At 36.1% G+C, this 21535-nt stretch overlaps 1 protein-coding gene across 1 annotated transcript; it reads right to left on the reverse strand.

Annotated features, from left to right (window-relative positions):
- Window positions 1-230: 230 nt before the first annotated feature.
- On the reverse strand, window positions 231-3772 carry LOC131329173 (receptor-like protein kinase 7). Its single transcript, XM_058362254.1, has 2 exons — window positions 990-3772; window positions 231-842 (listed from the first exon to the last, which is right to left on the reverse strand). The coding sequence occupies exons 1-2, from the start codon at window positions 3700-3702 to the stop codon at window positions 451-453; spliced, it is 3105 nt and encodes a 1034-aa protein (XP_058218237.1). The 5' UTR covers window positions 3703-3772; the 3' UTR covers window positions 231-450.
- Window positions 3773-21535: the final 17763 nt, after the last annotated feature.

Raw genomic sequence — 21535 nt, forward strand, 5'->3', positions numbered from 1 at the left:
CTTTAAAGCACTGCTGCTAATAAACAGCTAATTCATCGAATTGCTGCTCCCATTTTTCATATCAACCAAGCTTCCATTTTCTTCCAACTTTCCAAAGGTATTAGTACAAAAAAGGATTTCAAACTTGAACACGCCATGTTTTATTGAGAAGGTAGGTACCGTTGATATAGTTGAAGCACACTTCATTCCAATGCCAATAAAAAGTAACCCATCCAGTGGGGCATTGAGTATTCTATCAATCCACGATTTCATTCGAATTCCAGGGCCCGGATTGCATAACAGAATTTGGCTTACTTATTTATGACACAAAAGTTACAAACTCTACCAGTTTCCGGCTAGTATTTCACAATATTTGATTCAGACAATAGATAAAACCCCCATATTTTCAGAACAAAAATTTCTTCAAACACCCTGCGAATGATCTGTTTTTCGATCTGCTCCGTTCTCTGATCAATCTTCACCATTACAGTCCTTAACTTCCTCTTTCTTACTTCCACCAACTTCACTGATGATGATGCCAATGAATTTACAAGGCTCGGCTTCCTCCAGCATTTGAACCACACTCCTCATTTTAGGCCTCATGTTTGGAAGCCTTGATGTGCAGAGAATGGCGATTCTTAGTACCTTGATTGCCTCTTCCCTGTGAACTTCTCGGATGTTGGAGTCTACTATACTTAACACAGATTCTTTGGTCTTCAACTTGGTGGATACCCAATTTACTACATCCCGATTGTCTCCGTACTCTGGCTCAATCGGCTTTTTTCCAGTTACAAGCTCCATCAGAACCACTCCAAAGCTGTACACGTCGCTCTTCTCGTTCACCTTGTAGGTATACCCGTATTCTGCAAAAATGATACAATTAAGAATCAATATCAGCACAAAGGAAGACAACAGTCGAGATATGCGTAAGTTAGTCTGGATACCTGAGTTATCAAAAAAGACAAATAATCAGTGTATAGAAACAATTGACATGAAAGAAGCATGCTTACCGGGAGCTATATAGCCATGTGTTCCCGCAATCACATGGGTCGAGTCCTTGCTTTTGTTGCCCTGATCAATCTTCGCTAGTCCAAAATCAGCAATCCTCGGCTTGCAGAACTCGTCCAACAAAATGTTACTAGACTTCACGTCCCGGTGAATCACCGGCCTCTCGAGGCCGTGGTGCAAGTACTCCAAACCCTTTGCCGCACCAACAGCTATCTCATATCTAGTGTCCCAATCCAAAGCCATCTTCCCGCACGTGTGCAACCGGTCCCACAAACTCCCGTTCGGCAAATACTCGTACACCAACAAGCTCGAGTCCTCACTCGTTATACTGCAGTACAACTTCACCACGTTCACGTGCCTGATCGAACTCAACGTTTCCACCTCCGCGTCAAACTCCTTCGACTTCCCCGTGCGCTTGGTTAACATCGGGGTAGTGCCCCGGTTCTTTTTCCGGCCACCGGAATCTGTGTTCCATATGTGCTTCACGGCTAGCTCAATCCCATTTGCTAACAAAACCTTGTACACATTTCCGGACCCACCTTTCCCTATAAGATTCTCTTGCTTGATTGAATCAAGAATCTCATCCTCCGTGAAACTTAAAACATGGAATGACTTTAAGTCCCAGGAATCTTCTTTCAAAGATCTGTCTTCATCTTTACGACTACCCTTCTTCAGATACAAAACACATGGAATTGACAGAAGTAACAAGATTGCACCCACTGCCACGCCGAGTATGATCAACCAGAGGCTTTGAGACCTACCGGCATCTGACGAACACCGTCGGAAAAACTTGATGTTTTGACTACAGAGGCCATTGTTTCCGGCGAAGCTCCCGTTATAGGCCAAGAGCGACAGAGACGACGGTATGGGTCCGGTTAACCGGTTGTGGGAAAGATCAAGAAGGCTTAGCTTCAGTGAAGACAGAGTCGCTGGAATTTGACCGGAGAGCTCGTTTTCCGACAAGTTTAACGAGTTTAAAGCCGGTAATGACCCAATAGAGGCCGGAATTACGCCGGAAAGTGAATTGACGGCCATGTTTATGTCATTGAAAGCAACACAATTGGCTATAGTCTCCGGTATTGGACCAGAAAACATGTTTTTCTGTAAATGAAGACGGTTAAGAAGTTTTAGTTCTCCAATTGAGGACGGAATTTTACCGGAGAATCGATTGTCGCTTAAATCAATCGCGATTAACGCCGTGGCTTTAGCCATCTTCAACGGCAATTCACCGGATAACTTGTTATTACCGACGATCAGTTGAGAGAGAGACTTTGCATTACCAATATCAGATGTAATCGAGCCTTCGAACTGATTCATGGCCAAATCAATCAATCTGACTTGGGGTAGTCCCCAGATGCCACTCGGGACTACCCCAGACAACAAATTGTTGCTCACCCGTAATCGGTTGAGCGACATACAATTCGCGTAACCCACCGGAATATCTCCGGTGAGGTTGTTCTGAAGCAGCAAAAGCTGTGTCATCTTCCCCTGCTTGCACATATCCGGCGGGATCGGACCCGTCAGGAAATTCTCCGACGCGTCGATGAAAATGAACTCCGACTTCGACCCGAGCGCCTGAGGGATAAAACCCGTGAGCTTATTCTCGTAAAGTGACAAATTCACAAGCTTTCCAAACTCCCCAAACTCTACCGGTATCTCACCGGAAAACCCGTTTTCGTACAGTTGTAAAGTCAGTAGCTTATTCAGTGTCCTGAGCTCCGACAAATCACCCTCCAGATAGTTTTTCGAGGCGTCGAATTTCTCCAAATTGGTCAGGTTTCCGAACCCAACTGGGAATCTTCCTGTCAAGCCGTTGCCGTAAAGCTCTAGCTGCCACAACTTCTTGAGCTTCGAAATCTCCACCGGAATCTCGCCGGCGAGATAATTATCCGACAGCTCCAGATTTACCAGCTCGGTTAAGTTCCCAATTCCTTTCGGAATCCGCCCCTCGATGCTGCAATTCGACAAGTAAAGCCAATTCAACCGAGCAAGCTCCACCACCACTTCCGGAAAAGGAGTCCTATCGAGTTGGTTATTGTCTCCCAAGCTCAGCACGACAAGACCCGTCATGTTCCGCAACGAATCCCACGGAAAAGCACCAGACAGCCCACTGTTGTTCAAATAGAGATAAGTTAATTTGTTCAGTGGGGATATGTCCGGGAAAGGACCGGAGAAAAAGTTGTTGCCGAGGTCTAGGTACTGTAACTTGACGCAGTCGAGCAATTGCTCGGTGATCGGACCGTGGAGTTGGTTGTGGCCTAGGGAGAGTTTCTGGAGGGATTTCAACTGGCAGATTGAGTGGAAGGGGAGGGAGCCGGTGAGGCGCTGGTTGGATAGGTCGAGTTGGGTGATTTGGTCGGTTGGGTCACAGGTGACGCCGGTGAAGTTGCAAGGGGGATTGTGGGGTTGCCAGGAGGATAAGAAGGTGGTGGTGGCGGCGGTTTGGAGGGTGGTTTTGAGGTTGAGGAGGAGTTGGAGGTCGGTGGTGGTGGAGTGGGTGGGGGAGAAGAGGGAGAGGAGAGAGAGTAGAGAGAGGAAGTGGAGGGTTTGGGTGGAAGTGGTGGCGGACGACGGCATGGTGGAGGGTTTTTGGGGGAAGGGATGAGAGGTTTCTGGCGGTGGTTTGAGAATGGGAGAGGAGAAGAGGAGGTATTTTAACAGCGAGATTAAATTGTACACGGCGGGGCCGTGTTCAAGGGTTGAGCGGCAAAGCATGGATTAATGCCACCTCACCACTGGGCTCATCCCAGTACGTTCAATTCCTTTCTTTTCAATCACTTCTTCATACTTAATTTAGGAGAAATTATTCGGTGCCCCAAAGGCAACGCCAGGTGTTGCCTCCCACCTGTTTTTTTTTTTAATCCGTAGGTGCCTCCGCCTTAAATATCTATTGACACGCGTTTTCTTCTCTCCTGTCCCACTAGACACAACCTTTTCTCTAAAATTAAGTGTTTCAAATTTCAATACTTTTGAATGGGTGAGAAGATTTTATTTTTTTATCATTTAATTCTAAAAGGTCATAATTAAATTTTGACTATAAGGCTCTCGTTGATTAACCCTAAGAAAGTCGTAGAATCAAATATCTCTTAGGACTAACCAACGAGAGCCTTAGAGTCAAAATTTAATTATGACCCTTTAGAATTAAATGATCAGATAAATAAAATCTTCTCACCCATTCAAACGGATTGAAATTTGGAATACTTAATTTTTCAACCTTCATTTTATATATTAAAAAATATAGTTAAAAAATTAAGTGCTTCAAATTTCAATCCGTTTGAATGGGTGAGAAGATTTTATTTATCTGATCATTTAATTCTAAAGGGTCATAATTAAATTTTGACTATAGGGCTCTCGTTGATTAACCCTAAGACAGTCGTAGAATCAAATATCTCTTAGGACTAACCAACGAGAGCCCTAGAGTCAAAATTTAATTATGACCCTTTATAATTAAATGATCAGATAAATAAAATCTTCTCACCCATTCAAACGGATTGAAATTTGAAGCACTTAATTTTTTAACCATATTTTTTAATATATAAACTGAAGATTGAAAAATTAAGTGTTCCAAATTTCAATCCGTTTGAATGGGTGAGAAGATTTTATTTATCTGATCATTTAATTCTAAAGGGTCATAATTAAATTTTGACTCTAAGGCTCTCGTTGGTTAGTCCTAAGAGATATTTGATTCTACGACTTTCTTAGGGTTAATCAACGAGAGCCTTATAGTCAAAATTTAATTATGACCTTTTAGAATTAAATGATAAAAAAATAAAATCTTCTCACCCATTCAAAAGTATTGAAATTTGAAACACTTAATTTTAGAGAAAATGTTGTGTCTAGTGGGACAGGAGAGAAGAAAACGCGTGTCAATAGATATTTAAGGTGGAGGCACCTGCGGATAAAAAAAAAAAACACAGGTGGGAGGCAACACCTGGCGTTGCCTTTGGGGCACCGAATAATTTCTCTTAATTTAGGATTCTAGACTATTTATATATTATTAAAAATTTAATTGTTGCTATTTTCAATTTTATTAAACCGTGCGAAGATCGTAATTAAGTTGTCTTTAGAGCTCTCATAATTAAGTATTTACTTTTTATTTGAAACATTATGAAGCAGAAATTTGATTATAAGAGCTCTATAGACAAAATCTAATTATGAATATTTAGAATAAAATGATCAAAACAATAGGATTTTCGCACAGGTTCAAACAGATTAAAAATTGTAGCATTTAATTTTTTTAAACTGTTTGTATATTAAAAAATACGGTTGAAAATTAAAGTGCTCCAATTTTTAATCCGTTTTAATTGATGTAAATATCTTATTATTATGATCATATTATTCTAAAAGGTCACAATTAAATTTTGTCTCTAGGGCTCTTATAATCAAGTTTCTGTTTCATAGGGTTCCAAATAAAGAACAAATACTTAAGGGCAAATTTCACTTAGACCCCCTGAGGTATCTAACAATGACAGAAAGTATCCCTCAGTTTTCAAAAATGACAGAAACCTCCCCTATTTCACAGTTTGGGTTTCATTCCGTTAGTTCCGTTAGTAAAGTGGACGGAAAATGTACGAAAATGTACAGAAAATGAAATCTTCAATTTTATTTAGTTCTACAGCTTCTTAGGGTTCTCATTGAAAGTCCTAGAGCCAAAAATTAATTATGACCATTTAGGATAAAATAATTAAAAAAATAAAATCTTCATACCGATTCAAACGAATTAAAATTTGGAGCATTTAAAATTTTGCTCTTTATTTGATTTTAGGGCTTTCAATGAAGAGCAAATACTTAAAGTGCTCCAATTTTCAATCCATTTGAATCGGTGTGAAAATTTTATTTTTCTGATTATTTTATCCTAAAGTGCAATAATTAATTTTTAGTTCTAAGATTTTCAATGAGAGCCTTAAGATAGCCGTAGAACTAAACGAAGAGGAGATACTTAAGTGCTCCAATTTTTAATTCGTTTGAATCGGTGCAAAGATTTTTATTTTTTTATCATTTTATCCTAAATGGTCATAGTTAATTTTTGGCCCCAAGGCTTTCAATGAGAGCCCCGAGAGAGCCATAGAACCAAATGAAGAAAAGATACTTAAGTACTCCAATTTTTAATCCGTTTGAATAGGTGCGAAGATCTTATTTTTCTGATCATTTTATCCAAAAGGGTCATAATTAATTTTTTGCTCTAGGATGTTCAATAAGAGCTCTAAGATAGCTGTAGAACTAAATAAAATTAAAAATTTCATTTTCCGTACGTTTTCCGTCCATTTCACTAACGGAACTAACGGAATGAAACCCAAACTGTGAAATAGGGGAGGTTTCTGTCATTATTTTCTGTCATTGTCAGATACCTCAGGGGGTCTGAGTGAAATTTGCCCAATACTTAATTATGAGAGCCCTAGAGACAACTTAATTACGATCTTCGCACAGGTTTAATAAGATTGAAAATCAAAACAATTAAATTTTTAATCATATTTTTAATATATAAATAGTCTAAAAGAATTAAACTAAATTGAGTGTGAGGAAATAATTGAATGGGATGAGCCAAGTGGTGAGGTGGCATTCATCCATGCCTTTGCCGCTCAACTCTTGTACACGGTGGGCTGTGTGCAATTTAATCTCTTTAACAGCTAATTACTCTACTATTTTGGGGTTTTGGTTAAATAAGTTAATTGGCTATATTTTTTCTATCCAATTTTTTTTTCTCTTTTGTTAATTTTGTGTTAAAGTTTTGTGGATAATTGTTTCAACTCGATAACAAGAATCGAAAAAGTAAAAAATTATGGTTCAAACATAATTTTTTGAATAAAGACAAAAAAATTTGCTTATTATCTTATTGTTTGTCTTTATTCAAAAAATTTGGATTTTGATTGTAATTTTTTACTTTTTAAATTCCTCGTCATGACGAAGCACTAATTTACAAAAAAAAAAAAAATGACGAAAAATCACTAAATGCAAAAAAGAAATTTGAATAAGCACCAAAAAAATCCAAATGAATTATTTATCCAATCATAGAGGTGAAAAGAAAACCCGGTTAACCGATCCAGAAACAAAAACTGGACCACACCGATAATTTGGTATGGTTTTAGAAGTAAGCGCTTGAGTTCGTTTTCTCGACCATCCAAAAGTGTTTTGGATAATTCGGATTAAAAATAATCTATTAACGGTAAATAGATTATTTTTAATTCGGACCATCCAAAATAATTTTGGATGGCTAAAATTGAGCTCCTCCGTAAATAATTTATTTTCTTTACTCTTAGCCAAACGGAAAAGAAAAGTCCGGTCCGGTTGACAAGATTTAATCCGAAAATAAATCGAAACGAACCGGATGTATTTATATATATTAATGTCTGTTTAATAAAAAGAAAACATTTTTAATTTTTTAATTCAACATTTATTGGCTTAATATCATTCTTATTCCACTTATATAGGATGTCGTTTGGACGTTGAATGGTTGCTGGAATTTTTTTAATGCTTTTTTTTTTTTTGATCCGCGAATTTTTTTAATACTTGCTTACCATTTAGTGGCTTATGTTGTTTAAGTGTACATAAAACCGTGTCGTTATTTGGACTTCAAAATTATTACTTGAAGTCACCAGTATTTTTGTTCGAAACTAAAAAACAAAAATATACCGGTTAAACCGAACAAAGTCGAACCAAACCGAACCATTAAATATTTTGTGATTTGATTTACATACAGTTCAAACCGAAATGTATAGTATATCTAGTTTGAAAAATTGCATAAACTCGACCATTTACACCCAGACCTCCAAGGGGTGAAATCGGTTCGGTTTCTTTAGACCAAAATTGAAATCGAACCGTTTTCAATTTCTTTTCAAAATAAAAAACCAAACCGCACCAATAGCTTGGAAAAACCAAACCAAACAAATATTTTTGACCGGATTTTTCGGTTGGTTAGGTTTTTTCGGTTTTTACTTCACCCCTAGACCTCCACTCATCCGGCATACTTTTGCCCTTTTGATTATTATTGGCGTGGTTACAACGATGTTAACGAATGGTGTAATTGTGACTTGCAAAATACCGAGGTTGCGTTTTCACTAAAACTTTTTCGACTTCTTACTACTGACAATAGCCAAATTGTTTCCGCTAAATGATAGCAATAGTTGATGTATGTAAAGAAAATGACTTGTCTAAAAATCCGTAAAAACACAGCTTTAGTCTATTTAGTTTAGTGTAAACACTCCTTCAAAATTATAGTCACACCACCACGTTCATGAACCATTTTATATTAACAAGCAAAAAAAACTTCTGCTATATATTATATATCATGCTTTTTATTTTCGAATACAATTGTCCTTATTATAAAAGGAGTTTTGACTTAATTCATTCCTATTAATAATAAAATGTCAACACAATAAGACCTTACTCCTTAATTAGCGACTGACCATCATCAGCGAGCCGGTGGACGAATCCAGAGCACAAATAAAGGTTGAGTTTCGTCCACAGCACAAATAAAGGTTGAGGTTCGTCCACAGCACTAATAAAGGTTGAGTTCTCATCAGGGACGAAACTGGGATTTCTTCAACGCAGTGGCCAAACTATGAACAATAATTTTTAAAATTTTAAGGTTTGGAAATCTAATAGTTTATTTGATTTGGATTTCAAGGAGATTTTTTGGGTAATTAATGGAGAGAGATAAAAAGAAAAATAAGAGAAATAATTGAAGGAAAAATTGATTGAAGACCGTGCAAAAAGAGGGAGGGACTTGGATTTTGGGACCCAAAACAAACATAGTCTAAAGCATTTAAATGTTTAAATAACACCCAATACAAAAACCAATATATTGTGGCTCTTAACAAACAAAAAGCAACTAATCTTAATTGTTCGGCCCGGAGTTCCCCCATAAATTTAGTTGTACAATGTCTTCCTACCACCAATTGGTTTTAAGAGGGTGAAAAAGCGGTCCGACAAGTGATATCAGACCCCAGGAAGTCATGGGTTCGAGTCGCAGGAACGTCATCATGAGAGAGGGATTGTTGGGCCCGGAGTGCCCCTATGAATTTGGTTATACAATGCGACTCACTACAACCGCTCTAAAAATAACCTTGTGGGTGCCATGTCGAATGTCATAAAAGACTTAATTAAAACTCATCCTATCACCAATTAGTTTTAGGAGAGATAGTGGAAAAACGGTCTGACATTAATATTTAAAAACAAGTGGAGTGGAGTGTATATGGTGCATCCCTTATACTTTCATGCAAATAGGAAAGGTGTGATTCCCCAAAGCACCCATCCATCTCTCTAAATTATCTAGGATAGAGTAGATTAGGTTTAACAAATAACAAAAAAATTATTTTTAAAATACCCAAAACTACACGGGGACCGTGGCCTCCATAAGCCCTCAGTTAGTTTCATCTCTGGTTCTCATGCCCCGTCCTAGATAGGTTTGTTTATGCATGTCAAACGATTAATTCCAAAAATATCAAAATAAGTTTCCAGATTATAAGTTTACAAGAACGCACCCTAATTATCGTCTTCTCGGTGGATCCATTTATGGTAGTAGTAAACTCACACTCAAGAGAAGCTACTGCTAGTGTAGTTGGTTATTTCCTTTCCATCTTCTGTGGAGGCCTTGGTTCGAGCCTCACGACGGGCGGATTTTGGGGGTTAGGGCTATGGATAATGTTAGACTTAATATTAAATTGTTTATTTAAGCCACTCAAATTTGATTAATATATTTTAAAGGTTATTCCACCTATAGTCAATTGGTTTTAGGTTGGAATCCTTCAAGAAATCTAACATAGTATCAGAGTTAGGTCTTGGGTGGCCTCACCTATTTGTGTCGCCGGAGTCAATCGCATCACCTTATCAATTCATACCTCCACATGCATCCGGGCTGCACGTGAAGGGTTGCCCTAGTCAAATCTTCTAGTTTTGTCCATTCATATATCCACATACATCCAGGCTACATGTGATGAGGAGTGTTAGACTTAATCCCACATCGGTTAATTATCTCCTCTAAAATTAGTACTATATGAGCCGGGGTGGCCTCTCCACTCTTTGCCAATTGATTTTAGGTTGGAATCCTCTAAAAAATCTAATGAATAGTCTCTAGACCCCTCTGTGCTAATTCTAACACTCTCCACTAATATCCATTAATGTATAATATATTGGGAAAAAAAAAAACTCACACTGAAGAGACTGATAACGGAAAAAGAGAGAAAATCTGCATTAAAAGAAGGGGCGGGGGAAAAGAACAAAAAGAGCAATATTGGGGAAGCAAGCAATGAATTCATGCATGGTACTACAGTAGTAAGCTAGCTAGCTAGGTGATTTGGAAGCCAAACCACCAAAAGCAGTGGAGGGGGGGCACTTGTTCCACTTTATTAGCTCTAAAAAGCAGGCGGCAAATCACTTCATGAGTATGTCGTGTAGCGGAGAAAGTCAGAAGGCCACGGAAACCCCACTCCTCCAAATTATTTCCGTTCCTATTTAATTGTTCAATACGATTTTACGTGTATTTTTAACAATTTATATTTCTCAATATATATTATGTTAGTATATATTTTTGAAATCATTATTTTGTAAAAAAAATAAAATCTATCAAATAAGATTCATATTACATATTTTTAATAATATATATTAAGAAATATAAATTATTAAAAATACGTATAAAATAGTAGTAAATAATTTAATAGGAAGGGAGTGAGTAATAAATAAGCCGCCGATCGACTTTCACCTCTTGAATATATATAGTATTACGTACCCCATTCTCTTCCACACAATTCATTCAGCACGTGGATAATATTGCTTTACTAGTATACCCTACGCCATGGTCAGCCATTAACATTTTTTTTGGATAGTGGGGTTCACAGTCTCACAGATTCAAGTTAACTTTTAGTACTAACTTAAGGGTATATGGTTTGCCTAAATAAGCTATTTTGCCTTTTATTTTTATTTTTATTCAAATATTTTTTGTATTTGTTATGTAGTTTCGCGTTAAATTTTTGTGAATTTTTTATTCGTCTCGACGAAAAAAATCGAAAAAGTAAAAAAATTTGTGATCCAAACTTATTTAGCCGAGAAATCCCAAGTAAGAGGTTAAATTGTCTCAAAGACTTATCATATTTTTGGCTTGATGCATATTACCTTCATTTGTCATACTATCAACTTTCATAAAGAAGATTGATTTTCATCCTCCATATTTGGACTACCAAAAATTTATGGTGGATCTCCTCTATTTTCCTATTCATCCTTTTTCATATCCCATTTTAATCGTCAAATTTGTTTTGGTTCATTTATCTTTTGTAAAATTGGTACTAATCAAAAGATATTTACAATATCTTTAAAATAAGACCAATCTTGAGTATTTTATTCATAAAAATAGAAATATGATCATTTGAATTTTGGAGGGAAAGTGATGAAATTTGAGATTTGGAGTGAGTTTTTTAAAATACATATAAAGGAAGAACTATAGTATCGGGTTGTAATTGTTATGAATAGTAAAAACCCTTTAAATTACAAAACAGTAGTTTGGTCCTCCAAAATGAAGATTTGGAGAAGGTTGGCCGGGTTGGAGATGCTCTTAGAAGAAGGTTGATTTTCTTGGGATAAAGTGATGTAATTTTCGCCAACCAGAACAATTAGTTTTTTCCCCCACATTGTAGAATGTATTTCAGTATATTAGTTAGCTATATTAGGGCCGACCACTGCTCCATCAGCTCGAATCCACATCCTCATTCTTGAAACTCAAACCCAAAAGAAAAGACTACTAAGCGAAAGCCCAAGGTCTCCCGAACAGTTAGTTAATGATTTGAGTAACTTTACAAGCTAAGATTACAAGTTGAACTCCTATAGGATTTGGAGTTCAAAGCAAGTGAGTGGTGGCCGGTATTGGTCCTTCAAAATTAATAATATACGTAAATTGATCGAAACATCTGAGTTATAAAAAAATTCTACAGAAGAATGTCAAATACTATTGTTGATGGGTTGAACTAGAATAGTTGATAAACCGACAAGCGGATATCAACTGATATACTAGTAGCCAGCTCATAGAAGCATGGCCCATCAAGAGTAAATATTTTAGATATCTAATCACCAACAAAAAGACAAATTACATGTGGGCACTGCGTGGGAATTAAGTGTCCTTGCCCATTGGAATGTCAATAAGATTCGAAAAGGAGAAATAAAACACATATATCAATGCAAATTTTTTTTTTTACATTTTTTAAATATATTTTCACACATTTTTATTCACGCCTAACAAATTTAAATATACATTTTTAAACCTTAACGACTGTCCAATAGATCGTTTTTAGCATTTTCCGCAAATTAAAGACTTCCATGGTTGGCAATTGGCACATTAAATGAACACGTTTACATGTTTGAGATCGAATTCCCACAGTGAGAAGACAGACAAATGATGAACGTCTCTGATATGCATCGGGTTTTTACTTTAATCAATAATTGAATTGAACTGATCCTCAAAATCAGTACTTCCCCAAATTTAACCAGTAATCCCAAACCTGACAAATCCAATCCAGTTGTTATTTGTCTTTAAACCTATATCTGCTAAAATTTGCCATCTTGGTATAGTTCTTCTCATTTGGACGCTTAAACTTTACCTTAGTGCAGAGCATCTTATCCATTGGGTACGACATTTTGAAACGGAAGTATTATCATAATTCATAAATTAGGTGGCGCCAACTTTTTACCACTCTCAGGCCCCGTTCTAGTTTAGGTTCTTTTTTAAAAGTTTATTTTATTTTATTTTTAAGTTTAAATATAATAAAAATGAAAAATAATTTTTTAATTTTTTTGTACCGTATAAAAGATCAAGATCCATATTGATAGAAAAATTATTTACATAAATACATAATTTTTAAACTTAAAATTACCCTCTTTCAAAAAGTATTTTTTGGAAAAACCGGAACAACCCCTCGGACACTTTCATAAACTCGCAAACGTTAATGCAGCGATGGAGACATCATCTCCTCTGATAAGTAGAAAAGGAGGCCTAACAGGCCCTAATTGTCAAATGTTGAATTCAAACTGTTAATGGTACTTTCTAAAAGGATTTTGAGTCTGGTGACTTTTGAGGCTCTTGACCAACTGTTTCTTTTGAGGACTTAATAATTGAGTCTCAATAATTGGACTTTCTTCAAGGTTAAATCATATGTGCCTCCTGTTAAGGTATATAATATAGTCTCACAACTGTTTCTAAGGCCCTCTCGTTAATTAGCTCTAAGAGATATTTAATTTTACGATTTTCTTAGGATTGACTAACGAGAGCTTTAGAGTAAAAAATTAATTATGATTCTATAGGATAAAATGATCTGAGAAATACGATCTTCGTATCGGTTTAAATGGATTGAAAATTGGAGCACTTAATTTTTTAATCATATTTTTTAATATATAAACGGTCTATACATGGTTGAAAAATTAATTGCTCCAATTTTCAATTCTTTGAACCGATGTGAAAATCTTATTTCTCTGATCATTTTATTCTAAAGGGTCATAATTAATTTTTGACTCTAAGGCTCTCGTTAGTTAGCCCTAAGATATATTTGATTCTACGACTATATTAGAGCTGACTAACAAAAATTTTAGAGTCAAAAATTAATTATGATTCTTTAGGATAAAATGATCAGAAAAATAAGATTTTCGCACTGGTTCAAACAAATAAAAAATTAGAACACTTAACTGTAGGGAGGTATTCCCGAGAACATACATTTTGTTGCCGAACACGTGATATTCGGGAGCACGTGGTAAGTACGACAGGACTTACTGCCGGGCAGTTTGGTGAACAGCGATATGGACCAATGATATGGGAAGTCATTGATCCATGCAGTCTGTTCGACAAATTAAGGGCCAATAATATGAGAAGTCATGGCTATGAACTAACTGTTCGACAGTTAGAGACATTCTGATTACGTTAGGACCAAGTTACATGTGAAGTATCTGGTCCAGGAATTCTGTTCGGCAACGAGATGGCCGAACAAAAGAAAGAACCTCAGTCAAGTATTGGAGCATAGGGAACATTCTGGAAGAATCCAGAAACAGTGATATTCCGTTAAGGAATAAGATCCCGAGAATATAGGGTCTGAGAAAGATACCGAATGAGAATGGAATGTTCGGTCAGTAATGAAAAAGAATCCTAAAAGGACTATTTTCTAATGAGCTGATAAAGGAAACGAAAATCCTTGATATCCTGAGTTTCCTATACGAGTTGGGAATCCTATGGCAATAGGAATGCTTGGACACTAAGCATATGAATGTCTATATAAGCAGAGTAAACCTAGAGGTAAAATGTACGCAATACACTGCATTCTTATTGCTTTTCTACTGAGAATTAGGATTTGACTGCTAGTACGTGATACTAACTCAGGCATCGAAGGGCCTTTGCCACGAGAGGCAAAGGTGCGCTCACCCCCTATCTATTTTGCAGAGTAGAGTTCCGACGACGAATTAGGGTTCCGGTGAAGAGGTCCGAGAAAGCCGTTGCAGTCCAGTTGATCCGAAGCATCAATTGTTTTCATCCCCCTAAAATTAACTTTTTTTCCGTTTGGTTTTAGACGTAGGGGTGACGGCAGGTGTTGAATTGATGAGTTTTTAGAAAGCTCATGTATTTATATGAAATTTAAGAAATGTCAAATATTTATGTGTAATTTTTGTGAAAGATCAAGTGCCTACGTGAGATTTTCTCTTTCAGGTATGACTACAGTTCAAATCACAGCTTTTGCACTTTCCCTTAAATGAGTCTTTTATTTTATTTTCTTTTTTTGTGTTTATTTGTCAAAAAATAACATCTACGAAATTTTAAAGCTGACTACTATGTGTTAAACCCGAGTCAAGGCAACAAAGTAAGCCACCGGCTTTTTTGCCTTTTTAGTCTCTAAAGTATTAGCAAGTTGCCAATTTGGTCCTCAATGTATGAATTTAGCCAATTTGGTCCCCAACGTTTAAAATGTGTGCCAAAATGGTCCTCCTCCCCAACAGCGTTTGCCTCTTCCGTCAAAAGGGGGGCATGAATGGTATTTCACCCCTGTACACGTTTCCTTCTCATGGAGAGCTTTTTCCCGCCAAATGTCATCCCCCACCTCTTATATAGATTGTACCACTCAAAAGAAAACACAAAGAGAGGAATTTTATTTACCCATGATTTTTTTTGTTGACTTGTTTATTGTCCTTGTTCAAAAAAAAAAATCACATTTGTTAGTTTTTTGTCAATTTTTTAAGGATTATTGCTTCTTCATGACAAGAGGAATTTGAAAACTAAAAAAAATTACAATCAAACCCAATCTTTTTTTAATAAAGACAAAAAAAAGCCGATAAGCCAATTTTTTCTTCTTTAAAAAAATAGATTTCAATCATAATTTTTTTACTTTTTAGACTATTCTCATCATGAAGAAGCAATATTCTCAAAAAATAGACGAAAAACTAACAAATGCAATTTTTTTGTCCAAAAAAGTAAGCCGTTTGGCTTATAATGCCAAACTAGGCATAAGTTACGTGTAAAGGGGGTGAAATACCATTCATGCCCCCCCCTTTTGACGGAAGAGGCAAATGCCATTGGGGAGGAAGACCATTTTGGCACACATTTTAAACGTTGGGGACTAAATTGACTAAATTCATACATTGGGGACCAAATTAGCAACTCGCTAATACTTTGGGGACAAAAAAGGAAAAAAAGCCTAAGCCACCGGACCCAAACCATTTTTTATGACCAACTTGGACTGAAGTGATTATATACATAATAATTCTATTATAGTGGTTTAATTGAAAAAATATGTAAGGTCCCGCTTCACGTTTCGTTCAAGGCCTCCAAATATCTTAGGCCGATCTTGCAGTATGGAGTGATTGGAGTCGCTCATGTTACTCAATCCAGGAGCTGTTCCATGCATCTGAAAATGTTAAGTTAAGAATAACCCATGCTTTTTCTGTTTTATTTTTTTATTTTTGGTAACTTAGAGTTGTTCGTGTCAGCATTCCTCTCAACCAATTAGAGGGACCAATCATACAGTCCACTATGGGGATCCAAATTATAGCCGACAAAATTCCTTTTGGACTGAGGCTTTTTTAAGTTTTAAATGATGGGGTCAAGGAGTCTTATTTCTTTTTTAACGCACGATGAAAACAAAACCATAAACAAATTAAAGTCCTTAATGTGCAGTCGATCACTTTCAGCATCTAAGAAAACAACAAAACCCCACTAGATTTTATAACTTTGAATTCTAATCACCCGACAAAAAGAAATGGAGAGAAAAAGCACACAAGAACACAGAAGATTTCGTGATCTCTGAAAATTTCCTAGCTTTTGATTTGTCTCGATTATTTTAAGTCTTTGATCAGCATTCAAATCCAGAGATGTATTATATGATGCCCAGTTTTCAGTTTCTGATATGATCATCATAACATTACTGATCTCTGGCTTCTCTACTTTTTGGATTCTAGTGGTTTTCCCTCTTCTTTTCATTTTTTGGTAAAGAAAGGAACATTTAAATTAAACTTGTCACAGTCCTTGGGTATAATTGATACCCCTTCATTATCATTAGACAAGTGAGAAGAGATAAAAGAGGGCAGAACATTAAAATTCATTAATCCCTAGATTGGAAAGTTAGATGATTGAATACCTATAAGTGCTCGATCCAATCATTTAACTTCTCATTATCCTGAATCTGAATGAAAAGTTTGATATTTTAATCGAGCACCTATATTATTGGATTGAGTTGATTTTTTGATGTCTCTTCAAAAAAATATTTTACATTTAATGAACAGCTCGAATAGTTTGTGTGAGCCCTGCTTACGCCACAACCTCGCCTTCAAATATAAGGTTGGAAACCCCAAGTGTAGGGTTAGGTTGTCGATAGCATAATAATCGGAAAGTCCGGGATCGTACCCACAGAGAATCGAAAATAGTTTAGTCGGATTGTAGGTTTAATACGGTGGATTGCAGCATTTAAGATGGCCAACTTGGTTTTACTTTGAAAGGTGGAAATTGTAACGCCACGACTTTTCGGAAGCAAAATAAAATAAAATTTTAAGAAAATTTGCTAAATAAATATAATTTTTCAAAATAAAATTTAGCTATTACAGTCACAAGATAAATTTACTGATTCAAAATACATTAATTTTAGAGCTGACTCTAGGCTTGATACAAATCCGAAACATACTCGATCTTCATTCTTGATATTCTTTCCGTATTGAACTGCAACATCTTTGAATCCTCTCCATTGAATCCTGCACCTACTGGCAAATTGATCGCCGAAGCAAACGATTTGCCAGGATACAGACGTATCCGTGAGTGATAAATCACCTAGTAGAATAATCCAACCCAACTACCCCTCTTATTATACAGTTAGCACGCAGCAGGATAAATATGGTACGAAGAAGTAAAACAAAGATTTTTCACATAAATTGATTTATTACTATCCATTATCCTATCGTGCGATCTAAGATCTCCTCCACGGGATCTTTCCTCCCTAACCGCTAGCCATGCTCGGTTCCATGAGATCACTTCCCTTTGCTGTCGCAAATATACCGAGTGTGTGCACTCCAATCACTACAACAAGGGGAAAGCTTATCATGCACGAATCACAATTAGGGTTCGCTTATCTTATACACCACTTCACAATCATCACATTCATTACTGGGCTTACTTTGCCAGTCTCAATTCGTCATTGGATTTACTTTGCCAATCATCATTCATCACTGGGCTTACTTTGCCAGGTTTTATCATCAGGAAATATCACTGGACCACCGCCAGGTTTTATCATCACAAACATCGCTGGACCGCCGCCAGGTTTTATCATCAGAAAATATCACTGGACCACCGCCAGGTTTTATCATCAAAAAATATCACTGGACCACCGCCAGGTTTTACTATCGCAAAATATCGCTGGACCACCAGCCAGGTTTTATCATCAGAAAATAACTCTGGCCCTATCCACCAGGTTTTATCAAAACATCACTGGGTTTACTTTGCCAGGTTTTATCATCAGAAAACAACTCTGGCCCCATCCACCAGGTTTTATCAAAACATCACTGGGCTTACTTTGCTAGGTTTTATCATCAAAAAATAACTCTGGCCCTATCCGCCAAGTTTTATCAAAACATCACTGGGCTTACTTTGCCAGGTTTTATCAAAACATCACTGGCCTTACTTTGCCAGGTTTTATATCATCATTGGACTCCCGCCAGTTTCAATTCATCAATCAACACTGGGCTTACTTTGCCAGTCTCAAACCATCACATCCAACTCATCACATCTCAAAATTCCGCCTGCAGGCAATCTAAAAAAAATAAAAACTTTTCAGTTTATCCATTATCTAGCATCGTCTAGATGAATTTTATTTTGCGATACCACCCCATATCTCTAGGGTCCAATCTAGCATCCAAATCAAGTATCGGCACAATATGCGATTAATCAATAATAATTAAAACAATTACTAGATAATGAAATCACGCAACTTTTTATGGATGGACCGTTGCCCTTAATCTTGTATGGTCACAATGTCAATAATCAAGTAAGAGTTTTAAAAGAAAAATTTTCTGGGCTCTTATTAATTAATTCTAAGATAATAGATTAATTAAAAACTAATTAAATACATTAATTAGATAAAAATATTGAAATATTTATCATGACCTTAATAAGAGTCCTAAAGGTCCTATACAATTAGTTGAGTGCCAAAAGTTTAGTTCGGAAGGTCGCGAGATTATTTTAAATAAAAAGATTAATAAAAGTTGTCAAAAGTAAAATAAATATATAATAAATTATTTAATAAATAAGATAGATCGAGGTTAACAACGTTTCATATTTGGAAGGTAAGGAGTCTAAATAAAATTATTTGAGAATTTATAATAAGGTTTATAAGGTCGTAAGGAATTTTTGATTGTAAATGCTATAGAAATAACAATAAATCGTAATTTAAATAAAAAAAATATTAATTTAACAAGATATAATCTTTGAGATGCTAGGAGTCTTGGAAAAATTAGTTTGGGTGTTAAAACGTTGTTTGGAAGGTCGCAAAGATTTTTCGTTAGTAAACTTTAAAAGATAACTAATAAATAATTCAATAAATAGATAATTAAAAACAAAAAAATATGCTCTTAACAAGTTATGATCTTTGAGATGTGAAAAGTCTAGGAAAAATAGTTTGGGTGTCAAAAATAAGGTTTGGAAGGTCGCAAAGTTGTTTCGAAACATTTAAAACCAACTAAAGCTATCAGATAAATTAAACTGATATAATTAATACCCGTTTTATACTAAGTTGATATTATATTGTAAGAAAAATAATATCATATCAGTAGTTATTCATAATATTAATATCAGACCGATTGTAAAATAAATATCAGAAAGAATATCTGCTTCGTAAATAATTACAAAGAAAGTGTCGAGCTCAAAAATAATATCACATTGGTGAATACAACAGAAAACGCGCGGTAAATTATATTTTTTCCGTTCGGTACATAGGGTTAATCATATAAACACTTAATATACTTAGAGAAGAGGTTAGAATGAATTATAATACCTTTAATCGGATCGAATTGATTTAAGAACGAATCTTGAATTTTGGGAAAGAAGACTTCGGATTTTTTTTGATCGGGAGACTTTGAAACCAAATTGGACGATGCTTGGTGATGCTAGGAGTAGAAGGAAGAGATTGGAATGGTCGGATTGAGTTTCGGTTGGGTCTTGGTACGAAACTCACTTTTCTCTCTATTTCTTTCTCTCTAAAACTCCATTGATTGAAACTTGGTTTTCTCTGCTTTTTCTCTCTCTTTTGGACTGGTGGGACGTGGGGAATATTGTGGTGTAAATTTCGTGGGTCAATGGGGTGGGGTATTTATAGAAAAATTTTGGTGAAAGAGAATAAGAGTGAATTTAATAGGGTTGGGTTCATGGGATTTGGAATGGACGAATTTGGCTTGGTTTTAGGGTTAGGGAGGAAGTAGAGACTGAGTAGGAGACGGAGAGACGGAAAGAGTTTGAGGTGAGGGAGAAGAAGGAGTGTGCATGTACGCATGTATGTGTAGGAAAATTTAAAAAAGAATGCATGTATATATTGTATGCATAATTGTATTTAAAAAAAAAAGAATTGCATTAAGGAAAATAATTCTAATAATATTATATTTAGTAAAAAAAATTTGGGTCAAACATCCGGGTCGTTACAGAAATGCCAAAGAAAAAGACTAGAAAAGTGCTTTATAAACTAAAAGAGGTAAGTCTAGGGATCATCTATCCCTTAACAAAGGCCGTTATCGGTTTTCGAATATAACTCAAGTGAGAGTCACGACCGCGTGCTTACACTCGGAGGATTTAGCTTTAACGACTACGATTATTAAAAGATGTGATTAAGCGGAACTAAACTGACATATTTTTGCTAATGTATTTAACACGTAGGAGGCCACAAGCCCTCAGTATGCCGCTTGCCAAAACCGCTTGACTAAACGACATATCAAATAGTTAACACCCATCGCTTAGACCAAAATGGCTAGGTTACCTTAATTCCAAAAATCATAATTTTAAGCCCAAAGGTTTGAGAACCACATAACCACCTAAGCCCTCGGGAAAGATTAATCCAAGACTTAGCCAAGAAACTACTCACACATAGCTAAAAGATTAGATATGGTAAGAAAATGGAGCGAGAAAGATTTAATCGAAGAAAACGTAAATAAACTTAATTTATGCAAAGATTTAGTTCGTATAAGCAACTTTAATAAACGAGAAATTAACAAACAAGAAAAATTTACAAGTGTTCTTGAAGAAATTAACCTAGAAAGCTTAAAGATGACAATGGAGTTCCTAGGAAAGCAAGAAAGACTTATGCCTAAAAAAGACTAGAAATGGCCATCCATTTTATAAAAGACATACAAGCCTATTTATAGAGCTTGCAAAATATTCCTTACAAAAGATCAAAAGGTCCCTAAAATATCCTAAGAACATTCCACAAGTAGAAACTTCCTATAAATAGAAGGTTGAAAAGTTAACCAAAAATCTACAGATTTTCCTAGGCTGTACCGGTATTGGAAATCCCTCAATACCGGTACAAGGCCTTCAAACGGCCGGAAAAATTGATCTCTGGACACCCTATACCGGTACTGGGAGTTGGCCAGTACCGGTACAAGCTTGACAGATTTTTTGGGCAATTTCGCGGGCTCGCTCCGGATACTCTCGAACTCGAATTTGGGTGTTCTTTGGACCATTGGAAAGCTCGTTGAGTCTACTTTCTAACCCAAGTGGTTTGGATCAAAAGTAATTTGTACATCAAAAGATATGATAATTCTATCCTCAGCTGGTCGGAAGATAAGTTGCTTTGGTAAAATCCTCACATGTCCTTCAATTCCTTTGACCTTTGGGTGACTCGAGCAACCTCCAAACCATCTCTTCATGACTTTTCGGGCACCACCACGTGGTGGCACATGGCCTTGAATACTTGGTTGTACCCGGAGCATTCTTTGGCGTTCAAACACGCCTTATTTATACGAATTACCTTAAACACACAAAAATTTATCTTACGTGCAATATCGCATAAAAACGACAACATATATGTATAAACACAACATACTAGAGGACTTAAGCACCAAGAAT

Source organism: Rhododendron vialii, chromosome 6a, assembly GCF_030253575.1.
Source record: "Rhododendron vialii isolate Sample 1 chromosome 6a, ASM3025357v1".
NCBI lineage: Eukaryota > Viridiplantae > Streptophyta > Magnoliopsida > Ericales > Ericaceae > Rhododendron > Rhododendron vialii.